This window comes from Gorilla gorilla, chromosome 1 (genome assembly GCF_029281585.2).
Source record: "Gorilla gorilla gorilla isolate KB3781 chromosome 1, NHGRI_mGorGor1-v2.1_pri, whole genome shotgun sequence".
NCBI lineage: Eukaryota > Metazoa > Chordata > Mammalia > Primates > Hominidae > Gorilla > Gorilla gorilla.
This window is the reverse complement of record NC_073224.2, coordinates 187244577-187263964: the sequence shown is the minus strand read 5'-3', so window position 1 is coordinate 187263964 and position 19388 is coordinate 187244577. Positions and strand designations below refer to the sequence as shown.

Genomic DNA, 19388 nt, shown 5'->3' with positions numbered 1-19388 from the left:
TCTGCCACCCAGGTTCAAGCGATTCTCTTGTCTCAGCCACCCGAGTAGCTGGGATTACAGCCGTTGCCTGTAATTTTTGTAGTTTTAATAGAGACGGGGTTTCACCATCTAGGTCAGGCTGGTCTTGAACTCCTGACCTTGTGATCCACCTGCCTTGACCTCTCAAAGTGCTGGAAGCCACTGTGCCCGGCCTAATTTTGTATTTTTAGTAGAGATGGGGTTTCACCATCTTGGCCAGGGTGGTCTTGAACTCGACTCAAGTGATCTGCCTGCCTGGGCCTCCCAAAGTGCTGGAATTACAGGCGTGAGCCACCATGCTCGGTCTTCTTTTTTACATTTTAATATTTGATATATTTGAAATTTGTCTTGGTGAATAGTGTGAAGTATAAATCCAAGTTAAAATTTTCTAGATGTCTATCCAGTTATTCTAACACCAAATACAATTCCACCTTTTGCTTTCTGACTTGAAATGCTACCTTCAGTATTATACTAAATTCCTAGGTAATTTGGATGTATTTTTGATCTGTTTGTGCTTCATTGATTGCAAATCAAGCAAATCAACTGTGACTCCATTCTTTCTTGATGGCAGAACCCTTATTTATTTATCTATTTTTGGAGATAGGGTCTTACTCTGTCACACAGGCTGGAGTGCAGTGGCGTGATGATGCCTCATTGCAGCCTCGACCTCCAGGGCTCAGGTGATCCTCCCACCTCAGTCTCTTGAGTAGCTGAAACTACCACCATGCCCAGCTACTTTTTGGTATTTTTTTGTAGAGATGGGATTTTGCCATTTTGCCCAGGCTGGTCTCAAACTTTTGGTCTCAAACCATCTGCCTGCCTTGGCCTCCCAAAGTGCTGGGATTACAAGTGTGAACCACCTTGGCTGGCTAGAACTCTAATTTTTTTTTTTTTTTTTTTTTTTTTTTTGATAAGGAGCCTCTGTGTCGCCCAGGCTGGAGTGCAGTGGAGTGATCTTGGCTCACTGCAACTTCCGCCTGCCGGGTTCAAGCGAGTCTCCTGCCTCAGCTTCCCGAGTAGCTGGGACTACAGGTGCGCACCGCTACACCCAGCTAATTTCTTTTGTATTTTTAGTAGAGATGGAGTTTCACCATGTTGGCCGGGCTGGTCTTGATCTCCTGACCTCATGATCCACCCACCTCAGCCTCCTAAAATGCTGGGATTACGGGCCTGAGCCACCACACCCAGCCTAGAACTCTGATTTTTAATGACGATTTTCCTCCACTACAAGCAAGTCCTTAGGCAAAGTAACTCACAGATCAGACGGAGAGTAAATCATGATTGGTCTAAGCTACTATTGTTGGTCCTATTCTCTTTGGTATTTATTGGCTTATCCATGGTACTTGAGGGGAAGTCTATTGAGTAACTACTAAGAAAAATTGTAGCTTATTAGACATATAAGGGGATATGTTTAGCTGGCAGTTAGATATATAAGTATGAAATTCAGAATGCAGATATAATTTTGGGGTTATCACAGCATAGATAATATTTAAAATAATGTGATGGGATAAGATTATCAAGGAGTGTACATGCAAAAGACAAAAAGTCGAAATATTGAGCCTTGGGGTACTACAGTATTTAGAGGTCAGAGAAATGAGGAGAAACTAGGAGCAGCCAGTGAGATAGAAGACCCGAGGGGGTGAAATGTCATGGTAGCCAAGGAGGGGGAAGTAATGAGCTGTGTCTAGTGATGTTGGTAGGTCAAGTAACACGTGGACTGAGAATTGACTGGTGTCAGCAAATGGACACCACTAGTGACCTTGACAAGAGCATTTCAGTGGAGTGGAGGAGGTAAAAGCTTAACCAGAGAGGATCTCACCGAAAATGAGAAAAAGGAAGTCAAGGCCAGGCGAGGTGGCTCGTGCCTGTAATCTCAGCATTTTGGGAGGCCAAGGCAGGCAGATTGCTTGAGCTCAGGAGTTCAAGACCAGCCTAGGCGACATGATGAAACTTCATCTCTACAAAAAATACAAAAATTAGTTGGACGTGGTGGCACATGCCTGTAGTTCCAGCTACTTGGGAGGCTGAAGTGGGAGGATTGCTTGAACCCAGGAGGCTGAGGTTGCAGTGAGCTGAGATGGCACCACTGCACTCCAGCCTAAGCAACAGAGTGAGACCATGTACAAGCCACCTTTGTGAGGCATTTTGCAGAAAAGAGAATGGAGAAATGGGGCAGTAGGTGGGGGGTCAAGTCCAGTCAAGAGAGGGTTTTTTTTTTTTTTTTTTTGAGATGGAGTCTCGCTCTGTTGCCCAGGCTAGAGTGCAGTGGCACGATCTCGGCTCACTGCAACTTAAGGGAGGGTTTTTTGTTTGATTGTTTTAAGATGGAAGAAATAAAATCATGTTGCTATAGCAATGAGAGGTAATAGCAGAAAAATAGCAATGTAGGCGAGAGGAATAATTGTAGATAGGTGTCTTTGAGAAAGTGACGTGGTATGAGACCTAGTACTTGAGCTTCTCAAAGTGTGATCAATGGACTAGTGACCATCTAGAAATGGTTTTTCACCAGTTTGTGACAGCAATTCAGAATTAATATTTTGAAACTTTTATAACAATTTGACAGAAAAATGTTACGCGTGTTGGGTTTAATAATAAAAATTCTGCCTAGCGTAGTCAAATTCATAGAGATAGAAAGCAGAACAGTGATGGCGAGGGATTGGGGGAAGTTAGGAATGGGGAGTTATTGTTTAATGAGTACAAGCTTTCAGCTTTGCAAGATAAAAAAGTTCTGGAGGCCTGGCACATTGGCTCACGTCTGTAATCCTAGCACTTTAGAAGTCTGTGGCAGGAGGATTACTTGAGCCTAGGAGTTTGAGACAAACCTGGGCAACACAGTGAGACCTTGTCTCTACAAAAAAAAAAAAAAAAAAAGTAGCCAGGCGTGGTGGTATGCGCCTGTAGTTCTAGCTGCTTAGGAGGCTGAGGTGGGAGGATTGCTTCAGCCCAGGAGTTTGAGGCTGAGTGAGCCATGATTGTGCCACTGTACTCCTGATGGGTGACAGGGTAAGAACTTGTCTCAATAAATAAATAAATAAATAAATAAATAAAAGAAAAAATAAAAAGTTCTGGAGCTTCTTGATGGGGATGGTTGCACAACAATGTGAATGTATTTAATACCATTGAACTGTACACTTTAACATGGTTAAGCAGGTTTAAAAAATCTGGGCTTGCATTTTGGATGCTTGTTTTTAAATTTTAATTTTTTCTAGTAATTAATTTTGATTGTATTTTACAGAAATTTAGTTTTGTGATTGGGGATAAAACCTGGGTCTTTTAGCACAGATGCTTGAGAACTGAGGAGGATTTGACGTTAGCTAAAAGACAAATAATTAACTTGTAGTAAGGAAAGGAAGGCAGAGAGAGCATCAAAGCAGAGTTACAGGTTCATTGGAACTCATGGTGGGTGCTGGGAACTTGCAGATGTTCTTTTTGGTTTGTTTGATTTTCTTGTGAATTGGAAGCAAAATCATCAGCTAAATGAGATGAGGGAGGAAGTGTCGGAGGTTTGAAGAGACAGGAGACTTGAAATAGTTACGTTGCAAGGTGGGAGAGTGTGTGAAACTGGAGAAATGTGGTAGGGTAGCCACTCATTATGGCCCCTTGAGAATAATGATCTCAAATTTACGGGGAGTCAGTCAACCACTTTTGGCTTTTTCTCCACCCACTCCATTGCTGGAGTTCTGTCAGTACAAAGAAAGCAGAGAACGACTAGAGAAATGAAGGTAATACTGAAGAAATCGACTTCATATACCTCATGTACTCACTTTCTTCCCCAAACAGCTTAGATTCTATTAGATTCCATTTCATGACGGACGATAGAATCTAAGCTGTTTCAGGAAGAAAGTGAGTACATGAGGCCAGTGTGGGGAGGAATAGCGAAAAGGTAGTTGGATCAATGGATTTGGGGTCTTGGAGTTGAAGTTTTTGGAGTTGGAGTATTATCAGACAGAGTGAGCTAGAAAGGAAGAAGGTTGTGGCCGGGCGCAGCGGCTCACGCCTGTAATCCCAGCACTTTGGAAGGCCAAGGCAGGCGGATCACCTGAGGTCAGGAGTTCGAGACCAGCCTGGCCAACATGGTGAAACCACGTCTCTACTAAAAATACAAAAATTAGCCGGGTGTGGTGCCGGGTGTTTGTAATCTCAGCTACTCGGGAGGCTAAGGCAGGAGAATCACTTGAACCCGGGAGGTGGAGGTTGCAGTGAGCCGAGATCGCACCACTGCACTCCAGCCTGGGCAACAAGAGCGAAACTCCATCTCAAAAAAAAAAAAAAAAAAAAAAGAAAGAAAGAAAGGAAGAAGGTTGCGATGGGAGTTAGAGGATTAAAATTGAGATTGTAGAGAAGTTACAATTATTCGTATGAGCATGAGAGTGAGAGGCTGAGCCAAGAATGATCCCTAGAGAAGAATCTGAGAGGCCAGAGGATTGGAAGAATTAAGCGAATTTTGAAATAACCAAGAGTTATGACAATAGTAGTAATGAATGACAGTGAACCAGAAGCCCAAATCTTAGAGAATGATGGTGAATGACAGAGGAGTCTATAGGTGACCGAAGCGAGCGATGCTCTAATCTCTCGTCATGATGTAATATTTAAAGCTTTTCATATTTTGAAGGGATGCTAGGATTTGGGGGTGTGTGGCTCCTTTAAGGGCCTGGGAGGGGGAGAAGCTGGAGGTCGGGCTGGGGGGGCGGGACCCCTCGTCTGAGTCTGCGCATTGAGAGCGGAGGTGGGTCCAGGCGCGGGCTCGCGCGCCCGGGCGGGTCCTTGCGGGGGCGGAGTCTGCGCTCCGGTTCGGGCTGCGGCTGCGGCTGCGGCTGCGGCTGCTGGTGCTACACTTCTACCTTGAGGGAAAGAGGCCGAGGCCTGGGCCAAGCCCGGAGCCGCCGCTCGCCGGAGCCTCCTGGAGCCTCCGCGCCGGCTCAGCCTGGGGGCGGGCTCCGGTCCGGCCCGCCGCCGCACCCAGGACGGAGGCTGCATGCCCGAGGACCAGGCCGGCGCAGCCATGGTGAGGGAGCAAGGCCTGCCCTAGCCGCAGCCGCCCGCCACCCTAGCCCCCGCCCGTCGCGCTGGCCCCTGCGGTCTTGCCCCTCCCTGTCTCTGGTGTCCCCTCGGGCTCCCTGCCTTTACCTCTCTCCCTTGTTACCGCCCCCTCGGTGTTCAGCTCCTCCTTCCCCGTGCTCCCCCATTCACCTGCTTCGGTGAACCCCTTTAGGTGACACCCCCTGAATCTCCCTTCTCCCCGATGACATCCTTTTTATCACCCCCAGTGACAGCCTTTTTCGCATTCCCTTTGTCGCCCACTCCTTGTCCTTTAACCCTAACCCTTCCTTTCTTTCTCCTCTATCATTTTGCCTTTTTTTCCTCTTATGTGATTTTTACTTTCCCTCCTTTCCTCTCTAGTTTTCGCTGCTCTTCCTTGCTCTTCTCACCCCTCTTCACCATTTTATCTCCACTGCCCCCTTCTCTCCGTGTTCCTTCTCCCCTTCGTCCTCTCCCATCCACGTTTCCTCTTCCCTTATCGGATGCCTTCGCTCGGTTCGCCGTCGCAGCTGTCCCCATTTCCTTCTACGGGCTTCAGGGGTCTAAGCAGGAACAATTTGAGGACTGTTGCTTCCCGGGAGCTGTAGGGCGGGCAGATAGGGATTTATAGGCTTGCTTCTTCCTTTTCGTTTTTGGAGGCATTGAAGAGATTCTGGAAGCCTGTTCACCTAGTGTCATTTCAAAACCGAAGTGGTGGTGTGTTACAGAGCAGTGAAGTGAGGGCCAGCATGCATACTGTGACCTCAGGAGAGATCTAGTCTTTTGACAGAAATAGCTAAAAAATGTTTTGAATTTCTTTTTTATTTTGAGCATCTTTTAATGTGGAGGTGCAGTTGGAGAAGTTTAAAAATACTTATTTACAAGCTTGGCTATTATTACTTAAAACAAATGATTTGTTTTCATTTGGAGGCAGAGACCAAGGGCATTTGAGAACTGACAATCAGGTTGGCAGGTTGTGACAGTCTCTTTAAACCTTCTAAAGAGTTCATTTGTTTTGCCCTGTCTGCCTTTAGTTGGGAGAACCTTATATTTGCAAATTTTCTTTCTGTTTGAAAATAGGTTGAGGCTTCAGTTGGTTTTTTCATTGAGTTGGGTTATAAGTTGTTTGCTGTACATTTATTGAAAACATTGCTCCATCATATGCAACAAGCTAAATTTTGGTCTCTGGGAGGAATAAGGCAAAACTAAGTCCTGATAATTATGTTCCCCTAGGAGGTTAGTCAGTTTCTTTTTTTCCCTCCAGCTATTTTTTAGAAAAGTAATATACTATAAAATTATTTAATCTATGAATTTTCCCTAACTCGCTCCTGCATTTTTAGTCTGTCATTTTCCTGTGTTTGTCTCCTTCACTTTCACACACTGTTGTTGTATGCTAACCTGTTTCTCCCTGTGGAATGTAAGTTCTAGGTAGCAACCGTGCCTTACTTATTATTCCAAGTGCCCAGGCCAGCTAGGTGCTTGAATGATTCACTTTATGGTCTCATTTCCCACCTGACTAATATAAACTTAAACTGAAATTTGAGGTAACTAGTGGACTACACAGAAAGAGTGAGTTTGAGAATTGTTGTTTGGAGACGATCTTGCTCTGTGGCCCAGGCTGGAATGCAGTGGCACAATCATGGCTCTTTGCAGCCTTGAACTCCTGGGGTCAAGTGATCTTCCCACCTCAGCCTCACAAGTAGCTGGTACCACAGGCACGGACTACCGTGCCCCGCTAATTTGTAAAACTTTTTGTAGAAATGGAGTCTTGCTGTGTTGCCCAGTCTGGTCTTGACCTCCTGGATTCAAGCCATCCTCCCACCTAGGCCTCCCAAAGTGCTAGAATTACAGGCATGAGCCATCAGGCCTGGGCAGAGAATCTTAATTTTGATGCAAAAATGATATTGAGTGAGGTACAATGATATACTTTTCAGAATAAAGAGCTGTCCTACCTAAGACATTACACTGCTAGATTTTTGAAAGTGTGGGCCCTTCCATTGAGAATAAATGTATGAGAGGGAGGAGTTATGAACTCCCCTTTGAGGTATTTAGGATCTAAAAGTGTCCTTTGAGCTGGGCCTGAAAGTTGAATAGGATTTATATAGATCATTTTGGGAAGGGGAAGAATGCCTCATTGTGAATGTGAGTAGCAAGTAGAAAGGATCCCCTCACAGAGATTTTTTTTTTTTTTTTTTAAGAAAGAAAGTAGGAAGGAATTAGGATGCATTATAGGAAGTAGTATTACCCTTATATAGCATGGAAGGATGCAAGGATGAAGATGTGTAGTAGGAAATGAGGCTAGCAAGATACTGTCTTAGCCCATTCAATCTACTGTAACAAAATACCATTAACTAGGTAGCTTGTCAGCAACAGAAATTTATTTCTCAGAGTTTGGAAGGCTGGGAAGTCCAAAATCACTTCCCCAGTGGATTCAGTGTCTCGTGAGGGCTCTTCCTAAGTCACCTTTTCACTGTTTTCACACATGGTGGCAGGGGCCAGGCAGCTCTCTGGAGTCTCTTTTATAAGGGCACTAATCCCATTCATGTGGGCACTACACTGGTGATCTAATCACCTCCCAAAGGCCCCACCTCCTCATACCATTACCTTGGGGGTTAGGATTCCAACATATGAATTTAGGGAGACAGAAACGTTCAGACCACAGCAGACATATTAGGTATGATTATGTTTTAAACTCTGCATCTAATTAACTTGATTTTTCCTGCTTGTTAAAACATATACACACAGAGTAACAGTGTATGTATGGGAGAGGTGAGGAGAAGGCAGAATATTAGCTTATTTTGAGCTAGGAATTATCAGTGGAGGCCACTTTCTCCTGCAATATTTTTGTAGGTAATAAATACAGTTGAATGAATGATTATTATAAAGCTTTGTATTTTATATTTGTTAAATGTTAATTAGGTTGTGTTTGAATAGTTGAGATGTTTAAGATGAATTCTTGGCAGGGCGTGGTGGCTCACACCTGTAATTCCAGCACTTTGGGAGGCCAAGGCAGGCGGATCACCTGAGGTCAGGAGTTCGAGACCAGCCTGGCCAACATGGCAAAGCCTCGTCTCTACTAAAAATACAAAAATTAGCTGGGTGTGGTGGCACACGCCTGTAATCCCAGCTACTCGGGAGGCTGAGGTAGGAGAATCACTTGAACCCAGGAGGTGGAGGTTGCAGTGAACTGAGGGCAGGGCCTGAGAGGTTGCAGTTCTTTTTTTTTGAGGCAGGGTCTTGCTCTGTCCCTAAGCTGAAGTGCAGTGGCATGATCACAGCTCACTGCAGCCTTGACTTCCCAGGCTCAAGCGATCCTCTCACCTCAGCCTCCCAAGTAGCTGGGACCACAGGTGCCCATCATCACACCTGGCTAATTTTTAAATTTTTTTGTAGAGATGGGGTTTCGCCATGTTGCCTAGGCTGGCGTCAAACTCCTGGGCTCCAGTGATCCTCCTGCCTCAGCCTCCCAGAGTGCTGGAATTACAGACGTGAACTACTACAAAAATTTGCATTTCTGTCAAAACCCACATAATGCTGATGCTGCTGGTCTGTGAACCACAATTTGAGAACTACTGGTCTAAGACATAGTCCTTACTTTTAATTAATCTAATAATGTTTGTGGAGTGTCTTTGACTGTGTTGACACTGGGGAAATCACAGATAGTAAAATAGATGTGACCTCTGGCATTTTTCATCTCATGTATATAGAGTAATTTTATTTTATTATTTATTTATTTATTTTGAGATAGGGTCTGGCTCTGCCACCTAGACTGGAGTGCAGCTGCGTGATTACGGCTCATTGCAGCCTCAAACCCCTAGGCTCAAGCAGTCCTTCCAGCTCAGCCTCCCGAGTAAAGCTAGGACTTCAAGTGTGCTCTATTATGTGCAGCTGATTTTTTGTTTTTGTGTAGAGAAGAGATCTCCCTGTGTTGGCCAGGCTGGTACCAAACTTCTGGCCTCCAGTGATCTTCCCGCTTTGGCCTCCCAAAGTGCTGGGATTACAGGCACAAGCCACTGCATCCAGCCTTTATACAGTAATTTTAAATGTGAAGAGTTTTAATATATCTTGAGTGTGCTGAAAAAGGACAAGTTGATAGCTGGGCATGGTGGTGCATGCCTGTAGTACCATCTGCTCTAGAGCCTGAGGTGGGAGGCTCACTTGAGCCCAGCAGTTCAAGGCTGCATTGAGTTATGATCATGCCACTGCACTCCAGCCTGGGCAACAGAGCGAGACCTCATTAAAAAAAAAAAAATAGCAAGGAAAGAAAAGAGAAGTTGTGGAATAATGGAATGGAATAGTTAGGAGTAGCTTTGCAGAGGGTCTTACTTTCAAGTAGAGAACTGAGGGATTAAATTATAGGAGTTATGTAAAGAATAGTCCAGATAGGCCGGGCGCAGTGGCTCATGCCTGTAATCCCAGCACTTTGGGAGGCCGAGGTGGGTGAATCACCTGAGGTCAGGAGTTCAAGACCAGCCTGACCAATATGGAGAAACCCCGTCTCTACTAAAAATGCAAAAATAAGCTGTGCATGGTGGCAGGTGCCTGTAATCCCAGCTACTCGGGAGGCTGAGGCAGGAGAATTGCTTGAACCTGGGAGGTGGAGGCTGCAGTGTGAGCTGCGATTGTGCCACTGCACTCCAGCCTGGGCAACAGAGTGAGGTTCCATCTCAAAAAAAAAAGAAAAAAAAAAAAGAGTCCAGACAGAAGGAGCAGCATGTGCAAATGACCTGTGGTGATACTCTCTCTTGCCTGCCTAACTCTAACATATCCTGGAGTTCTCCATTCAAGGAACTCAGGGAAACCCTGTCCAAAAAACCTAGGTCACTCTCCTCTTTATTATGTAGCACTTTTTCGTAGAATACATAGCAACAGGAATTTCATATTTCTTACTATAATTATTTGATTAGAGTCTCTTTCCATGTCCAGAATATAAAAATCATTGATAAAGAGATGATTTTTGATCAGCTCCTAAGGGCTAGGTGATGTTCTAGGCACTGTGATTACAGAAGTTAAAAAAAGACATGGGGTACAGGGAGGGGATACACAATAAATACATCTATAAATGTATAATGACAATAGTTATATAATAAATACTAAGAAAAAATAAACCAGGCTAAGATATAAAGTGATATTGTGTGTGTGTGAGAGGGCAACTATTTTAGATAGGATGGTTAAGCAGCAACACTAATAGCTTTTATTTATTTATTTATTTTTGAGACAGGATCTCACTCTGTCACCCAGGCTGGAGTTCAGTGGTGCAACCACGGCTTGCTGCAGTCTCGACCTCCCAGGCCCAAGCCATCCTCCCGCCTCATCCAACTCAAGCAGCTGGGACTACAGGCGTGCAGTACCACGCCAGGCTAATTTTTGTATTTTTGTAGAGATGGGGTTTCACCGTGTTGCCCAGGCTGCTCTCAAACTCCTGGACTCACGTGATCTGCCCACTTCGGCTTCCCAAAGTCCTGGGATTACAGGCCTGAGCCACCGTGCCCAGCCTATTTTTTTCTTATGACAGTGACATTTTGAACTAAAAAGATGGAAGTTATTATTAATATCAGTAAATGTGTTCTTGAAACTTGAAAAAGGATGTGTGTAGGGGAATCAATAATTAAATTGAAATCCCTTCCAAGCTTATGCTTTTGAACCATAAGTCTGAGCAGTCTCATGCCAGTATGAATCAGAGTTATTCAGAAGCACAAGTGGAGAAATGTCCTACAATAGGAGGGAAATCTTACTAAATTTCCTTCTTGCTTAAAAGAAAATTATATCTTGTATACAGAGATTAAATATTAACACTAGTGGCATTCTATATCTCCCCCTACTATTAGACATATAATTTATTAGCTGACTAAAATTCTAAATTAATAATTTGGCCGGGCGTGGTGGCTCACGCTTGTAATCCCAGCACTTTGGGAGGCCAAGGCAGACAGATCACGAGGTCAAGAGATTGAGACACTGTGATTACAGAGGTTAAAAAAGACACCCCGTCTCTACTAAAAATAGAAAAACTAGCTGAGCGTGGTGGCACATACCAGTAGTCCCAACTACTCAGGAGTCTGAGGCAGGAGAATCGCTTGAACCCAGGAGGCAGAGGTTGCAGTGAGCCGAGATTGTGCCACTGCACTCCAGCCTGGCGACAGAGCAAGACTCCATCTCAAAAAAAAAAAGGCCACCTTGGCCAATGTGGTGAAACCCTGTCTCTACTAAAAATACAAAAATTAGTCGAGCGTGGTGGCGGGTGCCTGTAATCCGAGCTACTCCGGAGGCTGAGGCAGGAGAATCACTTGAACCCGGGGGAGCGGAGGTTGCAGTAAGCTGAGATCGAGCCATTGCACTCCAGCCTGGGCAAAAAGAGTGAAACTCCATCTCAAAAAAAAAAAAAATTATTAATCCAACATAGGAGGTTATTTTCCTTAGATAAAGCTCATGCGTGGAAGCAATTGTATACAAAGACAGAATTATTTCCTATTTCAGTAAAATTTACAAACAAGCCTCAGCTAGTTCTCTGTAGGATCATCATCTAGTCATTTTCAGAGTATCTTGCATTGAATTTCTGTACGTAAAATTATCTTAAGTTACTGAGAAAGTTTTATCAAATTTTACTCTGTGGTAAAATTTGTATATCAAACCTTTTATAGGTTCCCTGATTTCAAAATAATAGTAATATCTCTTAAATAGAATGTTAGTTTTTATTCTTTTTTATTAAATGTGTTTGTTCTAGAGGTCGTGCTTAATGATTTCCAAGAGTATATTTTTTGTATAGTTTTTGTGAGGCTGGGCATGGTGGCTCACGCCTGTAATCCACATCTATAATCCCAACACTTTGGGAGACAAAGGTGGGTGGATTGCTTGAGCCCAGGAGTTCGAGACCAGCCTGGACAAGATAGTGAGACCCTGTCTCTACACAGAATGAAAAAATTAGCGCACATCTGGGGTCTCAGCTACACAGGATGCAGAGGTGGGAGGATTGCTTGAGCCTAGGAGGTTGAAGCTGCAGTGAGCAGGGTTCATTCACACCACTGCACTCCAGGCTGGGCAACAGAGCAAGACACTGTAAGATCAATCTATCAATCAATCAGAGATATCTTGATGTATCATTTAAGAATCATGATCAGATAAATGTACTCATTTATTCTTTTATTTCATCATCAATGTACTTATATTTCTTGTCTTTAACAGTTTATTATACAAAGAAAAGCTACTGCATTCAGTGTTCAGATTAAGTTATAACAATGGAATGACTTTATCATGAGCCATTCTCCTAATTCCCACTAATTGACACACATTCAGTAGATAAATTGTTGGATACTCTCAAACTATTCTATTTTTATAAAGGAGAAAATTTTAGGTAATTATTAAATATTCAAAAATATACAAATTGAAATAGACATAATTTTTTTTTGTTTTGTTTTTTCATAGTGACAGGGTCTTGCTCTGTGGCCCAGGCTGGAGTGCAGTGGCGTAATCATAGCTCACTATAACCATGAACTCCTGGGCTTAGATGATCTCTTGCCTCATCCTCCTGAGTTGCTGGGACCACAGGCATATGCCAGCATGCCCAGCTAATTTTTTTTATTTTTGTAGAGGTAGGGTCTAGATTATGTTGCCAGGCTGGTCTCAAACTCCTGGGCTCAAGTGATCCTACTGCCTCAGCCCATCAAAGTGCTGGGATGTCAAGCCATGAGTCCGGCAGACATCAATATTGAATGTAATGATGTGAGCCTATAGATGAATTGGGAAATGCCGGCTAAAACACTGCTTTTTTCATAGGTCCTAAAACTAGCTCTTAAAGTATATTTAATAAGCGGTAGAAATAGTCATTATTAACAATGGAATAAAAGGTGTTTTTTTTTTTAAAGAGTCTCAATCTGTTGCCATCTCAAAAGAAAATAAAAAATAAAAAATTAGCTGGGTGTGGCAGCGCATGCCTGTGATACCAGCTACTCAGAAGGCTGAGGCAGGAGAACCACTTGAACCTGGGAGGCGGAGGTTGCAGTGAGCCGAGATCGCGCCATTGCACTCCAGCCTGGGCAACAAGAGTGAAACTCTGGCTCCAAAAAAAAAAAGTGATTTGGCAGTATGAGTTCAAGAACCACAAAATTGTACACACTCTCTGACCAATTTTCTTTTTCTTTTTCTTTTATTTTGAGATGGAGTTTCGCTCTTGTTGCCCAGGTTTGAGTGCAATGGTGCAATCTGGGCTCAACACAACGTCCACCTCCCGGGTTCAAACGATTTTCCTGCCTCAGCCCCCCGAGTAGCTGGGATTACAGGCATGTGCCACCGTGCTCAGCTAATTTTTGTATTTTTGGTAGAGACAGGGTTTCTCCATGTTGGTCAGGCTTGTCTTGAACTCCTGACCTCAGGTGATCCGCCCGCCTTGGCCTCCCAAAGTGTTGAGATTACAGGTATGAGCCACTGTGCCCGGTCCAAATCACTTTTTTTTTTTTTTTTTTGAGACGGAGTTTCGCTCTTGTTGCCCAGGCTGGAGTGTAATGGCGCGATCTCGGCTCACTGCAACTTCCGCCTCCCAGGTTCAAGCGGTTCTCCTGCCTCAGCCTCCCAAGTAGCTGGGATTACAGGCATGTGCCACCATGCCCGGCTAATTTTGTATTTTTAGTAGAGACGGGGTTTCTCCATGTTGGTCAGGCTGGTATCGAACTCCCAACCTCTGGTGATCCGCCCGCCTCGGCCTCCCAGAGTGCTGGGATTACAGGCATGAGCCACCGTGCCCGGCCCAAATCACTTTTCTAAAGCACTTTGAAGAAGAATATGTCTTCAGCACTTAAGTATTTCTCTTTGACAAACTTAATGCTACAAGGATTATTCTCACACTAAGTAATTGTGATTAAGATTTTTCAGGCTCATAAATGAAAGAAAAAGAAATTGTATAGTAACTAGGCAAGGGTGGAATGAGAAAAGACTGGGGGCGTGCCACTCTTCCTACTCAGAATTTTTTTTATTTTGAGACAGAGTCTCTCTCTGCCACCCAGACTGGAGTGCAGTGGTGCGATCTCGGCTCACTGCAGCCTCCGCCTCCCGAGTTCAAGTGATTCTCCTGCCTCAGCCTTCTGAATAGCTGGAACTACAGGCGCCCACTGCCATGCCCGGCTAATTTTTGTATTTTTTAGAAGAGATGGGGTTTCACTATGTTGGCTAGGCTGGTCTCGAACTCCTGACCTCAAGTGATCTGCCTGCCTTGGTCTTCCTACTCAGAATTTTTAAATTCATCCCTATTGTCTGAGACAATAGACCCTGTGAAGGTACCTTTTTAACACTGAAAACCTTGAGAGACAGGACAGTAACATACTTTCAGAACATATTAATTGTGGGGGAGAAAAACCAAAAAGCAGGTCCAGTAGGAATTCAGTAATATTTTAAAATGATACTCTGTTAAGTCTAACATCTATTATGCATTAAAAATATCAAGATATTATTGTGTACAGAGTGTACTTGATATGCATGGGAATTTGTGAACTCCTTAAGATCCTTGTGGAGCCTGCAGTTTCGGCCCTGCTAGTTTACAGTGGTCTTACAGGGCTGCTGTGCTATACAGATTGTACTGCACAACTCAGCTAACAGCCATTCATATAGACAGCAGTGATTCTACAGAGATCTGTATCCCGTGTACTTGGTGATGTCTAGCACATAGTAGGGACTCAGCAAATAGTTGTTGAATGAAAGTGTTTTATTTATTTATTTATTTATTCATTTATTTATTTTTTGAGACAGAGTTTCTCTCTGTCACCGAAGCTGAAGTGCAGTGGCGTGATCTCAGCTCACTAGAACCTCTGCCTCCCAGGATCAAGCGATTCTCCCACCTCAGCCTCCTGAGTATCACAGGCATGCACTACCATGCCCAGCTAATTTTTTTCTTTTTCTTTTTCTTTTTTTTTCTTTTTTTTGAGATGGATTCTTGCTCTGTCACCCAGGCTGGAGTGCAGTGGCACCATCTCGGCTCACTGCAACCTCGGCCTCCCAGGTTCAAGCAATTCTCCTGCCTCAGCCTCCTGAGTAGCTGGGATTACAGGCACCTGCCACCATGCCCAGCTAATTTTTGTATTTTTAGTAGAGATGAGGTTTCACCATGTTGGCCAGGCTGGTCTCGAACTCTGACCTCAGGTGATCCGCCCACCTTGGCCTCCCAAAGTGCTGGGATGACAGGCGTGAACCACCACGCCTGGCTAATTTTTGTATTTTTTAGTAGAGACGGGGTTTTGCCATGTTGGTCAGGCTGGTCTCGAACTCCTGTCCTCAAGTGATCTGCCCCCTTTGGCCTCCGAGAGTGCTGGGATTACAGGTGCGAGCCGCTGTGCCTGGCCTGAAAGTGTTTTATGTAGTATACTAGGATCTTTATGATCTGATCTTTTTTACTGCTTTAGCCTTATTTCTCATTTTATGAGAAAAAATCTTTACATTTTATGCTCAGTAATACTGCATGAACATTATGCTGTTTTTTGTGCCTCTAAGTTTTGCTTACACTGTTTCTTTTGCCTGGAATGCTGGGGTTTCACCATGTTAGCCAGGCTGGTCTCTAACTCCTGACCTCAAGTGATCCACCCACCTCGGCCTCCCAAAGTGCTGGCATTACAGGCGTGAGCCATTGTGCCTGGTACTACTTCTTAATTATTAAACCTTCAAGTGTCCCTTTATGCCCTACCTCCTTTGTGAAGGCTTTGGTTGCCTCCAGGAAACCTTGGGTTAGGCATTTCTGTATGCCTCTCCTGTACAGTGTATGTGCCCTGGTTATAGCAGTTGTTTTCTGTGGTATTATTATTTGTTAATGAGGCTGGCTGTGTCTCCAGATTGTGAGCTCTTTGAGGGCAGGACAGTGCTGTGTTTTTACAGTTTCATGTCATAAGCACTTAGCATAGTGCTTGACATGTAGTAAGTACTTATCAATATTGAACTGAACAATATTGGCTGGGCATGGTGGCTCACGCCTGTAATCCCAGCACTTTGGGAGGCTGAGGCGGGCGGATCACCTGAGGTCAGGAGTTCAAGACCACCTGGCTAACATAGTGGGAGCCCATGTCTACTAAAAATACAAAAATCAGCTGTGCGTGGTGGCATGCCTGTAATCCCAGCTATTCGGGAGGCTGAGGCAAGAGAATTGGTTGAACCCAGGAGAGAGGTTGCAGTGAGCCAAGATCGTGCTATTGCACTCCAGCCTGGACAACAAGAGCAAAACTCTGTCTCAAAAAAAAACATAACAATACTGAGCAGTACAATGTTTGATCAGTGTGTGTTTGATAGAGAATTGCATAAGGTAATGTTAACTGAGATGTTGTGATAGATGAAAAAAATTGAACACTCTACAGGTCCTCTGAGGGGAAAAGAGGTTGGGTAGGTTAGAAATGTTAGATCGGATAGTTTCTTTTACTAGCCTAAATGGCACTTTTGACCTAGGATAAATGTTCTGTCCACAAGGATTTAACAGGAAGAGCTGAGAAGACAGCCTCGTGATTTTGAGATGAATTGCGAAGCAGTATCCCTTTGTATAAACACTTGAAAGTCACTTGTCTGTATAATTTGTAGAGGTGTTCTTCCAGAGAGTAGAATGTTTAAACTCAGAGAGTAAATAATCAGTTACTGCTAAATCTAGAGGGGTGGTTAATTCTTTCAAAAACTTTTATTAACTTTTTCTTTATTTTTATTTTTTTGAGACAAGGTCTTCACTCTGTCGCCCAGGCTGGAGTACAGTGGTGGCATCTTGGCTCACTGTAGCCTCTGCCTCCCAGGTTCAAGCAGTTCTCTTGCCTCAGCCTCCTAAGTGGCTGGGAGTACAGGTGTTTGACACCATGCCTGGCTAATTTTGGTACTTTTTTAGTAGAGTCCGGATTTCACCATGTTGGCCAGGCTAGTCTCCGACTCCTAAGCTCAAGTGATCTGCGCGCCTCGGCCTCACAAAGTGCTGAGATTACAGGCGTGAGCCACTACACCTGACCTTAATAGCTGTATATAAAGATCTTTTGTTTTTTCTGTTATCTTCAGTTCTCCTTTGTATAAATGTTTTTCTTAGCTTTCCAGTGTCTTAATGCCTATTCAATGTCATATTTTTCTTTTCTAAGGAGTTTTTTTTTTTTTGAGTTGGAGTTTCACTCTTGTTATCAAGGCTGGAGTGCAATGGTGTGATCTTGGCTCACCGCAACCACTGCCTCCCCACAACCTCACCTCCCAAGTTCAAGTGATTCTCCTGCCTCAGCCTCCTGAGTAGCTGGGATTACAGGCATGCACCACCACACCTGGCTAATTTTGTATTTTTAGTAGAGATGGGGTTTCTCCATGTTGGTCTCAAACTCCCGACCTCAGGTGATCCGCCCACCTCGGCCTCCCAAAGTGCTGGGATTACAGGTGTGAGCCACCATGCCCGGCCAGGACTTTTTTTTTTAAAGCTGGAATATTCTTGGTTATATAACATTTATAATTTTCATTTCATAGGCCCTGTAACCTTTTTTTTTTTTTGGAGACAGAGTCTCACTGTATCACCCAGGCTGGAGTGCAGTGACACGATCTTGGCTCACTGCCACCTCCACCTCCGCCTCCTGAGGTCAAGCGATTCTCCTGCCTCAGCCCCCGAGTGGTTGGGATTACAGTTACCCCTCACTACGCCTGGCTAATTTTTGTAGTTTTAGTAGAGACAGAGTTTCACCATGTTGGCCATGTGGGTCTTGAACTCTTGACCTCGGGTGATCTGCCCACCTCGGCCTCCCAAAGTGCTGGAATTACAGGTCTGAGCCAGAGCCACAGTGCCCAGCTGGCCCTGTAAACTTTCACAAGTCATTTTAACTCTCTATGCCTCCATTTTTAAATTTGTAAAATGAAAAGGTTATATTAATCCTCTGTGTGATTCCTTCCATCTCTTAAAGAAAAGGTAGTAAGATTCTAGCAAGTTAAAGGCAAGTACTATAGTAGAGTAGATACATTCTATTAGCTGTAGATGGGATCTGGGCAAACTGTTTTTATAGGCTTAAATTTTGTGTAAACTTGAGCTCTAACCTCTCAATGTATTACCCACCTTTTTCACACCAGAGACCTTTTATTTCAATTAAGTTAATATTTGCAAAGTACTTTGTTTTATTTATTTATTTTAATTTGTTTTTTTTGAGAGAGTCTCACTCTGAAGCTCTGGCTGGAGTGCAGTAGCCCGATCTTGGCTCACTACCACCTCTGCCTCCCAGGTTCAAGTGATTCTCCTGCCTCAGCCTCCCAGGCGCCCACCCCCATGCCTGGCTAATTTTTATATTTTTAGTAGAGATGTGGTTTCACCATGTTGGCCGGGCTGGTCTTGAACTCCTGACCTCGAGTGATCTGCCTGCCTCAGCCTCCCAAAGTGCTGGTATTACAGGCATGCGCCACGCTCCTGGCCCTTGTTTTAAAGATATTTTCATGGATATCCCATTTATTCCTCATTACTATTTTGTGGGATAGTCAGAGGTTTAGCTTCAATTTTTCAGATAAGGAAACTGAGAAGTTAATTGACTTTCCTAAGGTCACACAGCTACTAAGTAGCAGAGCCAGAACTGACTGTGCAAGCCCAGTGTTCTTTCCATTATTAACCCCACTTCTCTGTTTACCTTATTATATTTCAAAACTCCTGGTTATTGTAGGTAACAGGAAAATAGTGCTAAAGTATCTCTTTGAGTGGACAATTCCTGTGATCTGCTCAATGGCCACTGACCTGAATTTTTGTTTTGTTTCCAAGAATAGCTTTATCACATGACGTTAGATGAAAGAGGAGGGCATTTATGTAGCTTTCCAGCTCTTGATCTTTTTTAGGTAGAACTCTACCTCCTTGCCCTTTAGCACATATCCACTTGCCATAGTGGCCAGGCCTTAAAGTGATATGTGCAAGAAGCTTGCTTTACTTGCTTTTCAATTTGTCATCTAGGAGTCTCCAAAGAGTAGTTGGTGTTCTTTTAAAAAGAAAAACAATTCCCCATAGTTTATACCAAATAGTTCAGTATATCCGTACCCTTAAACACAATGTTATCTATTGTCTGTGATCTATGCCCTTGGCACTACCTTCTTTTTTTTTTTTTTTTTTTTTTTTTTGAGACAGGGTCTCTGTCACCCAGGCTGGGGTGCAAGTGGCACCATCTCAGCTCACTGCGACCTCCGCCTCTGGGGTTCAAGCAATTCTCATGGCTGAGTCTCCTGAGTAGCTTGGATTACAGGCATGCGCCACCACCCCCAGCTAATTTTTTGTGTTTTTAGTAGAGACGGGGTTTCACCATGTTGGCCAGGCTGGTCTCCAACTCCTGGCCTCAAGTGATCTGCCCACGTTGGCCTTCCAAAGTGCTGGGATTACAGGTGTGAGCCACTGCGCCCTGCTGGTACTACCTTCTTGA

At 44.0% G+C, this 19388-nt stretch overlaps 1 protein-coding gene across 1 annotated transcript in view; it reads left to right on the top strand.

The window, feature by feature from the left end:
* Positions 1-4723: 4723 nt before the first annotated feature.
* The window catches only part of ZYG11B (zyg-11 family member B, cell cycle regulator), a 101098-nt gene continuing 86433 nt past the window's right edge, over positions 4724-19388 (top strand). Inside the window, exon 1 of the mRNA XM_019018638.4 lies at positions 4724-5023. Within this exon, the coding sequence (XP_018874183.1) occupies positions 4994-5023 (30 nt within the window). The 5' untranslated portion in view covers positions 4724-4993. The remainder of the gene's footprint in view (positions 5024-19388) is intronic.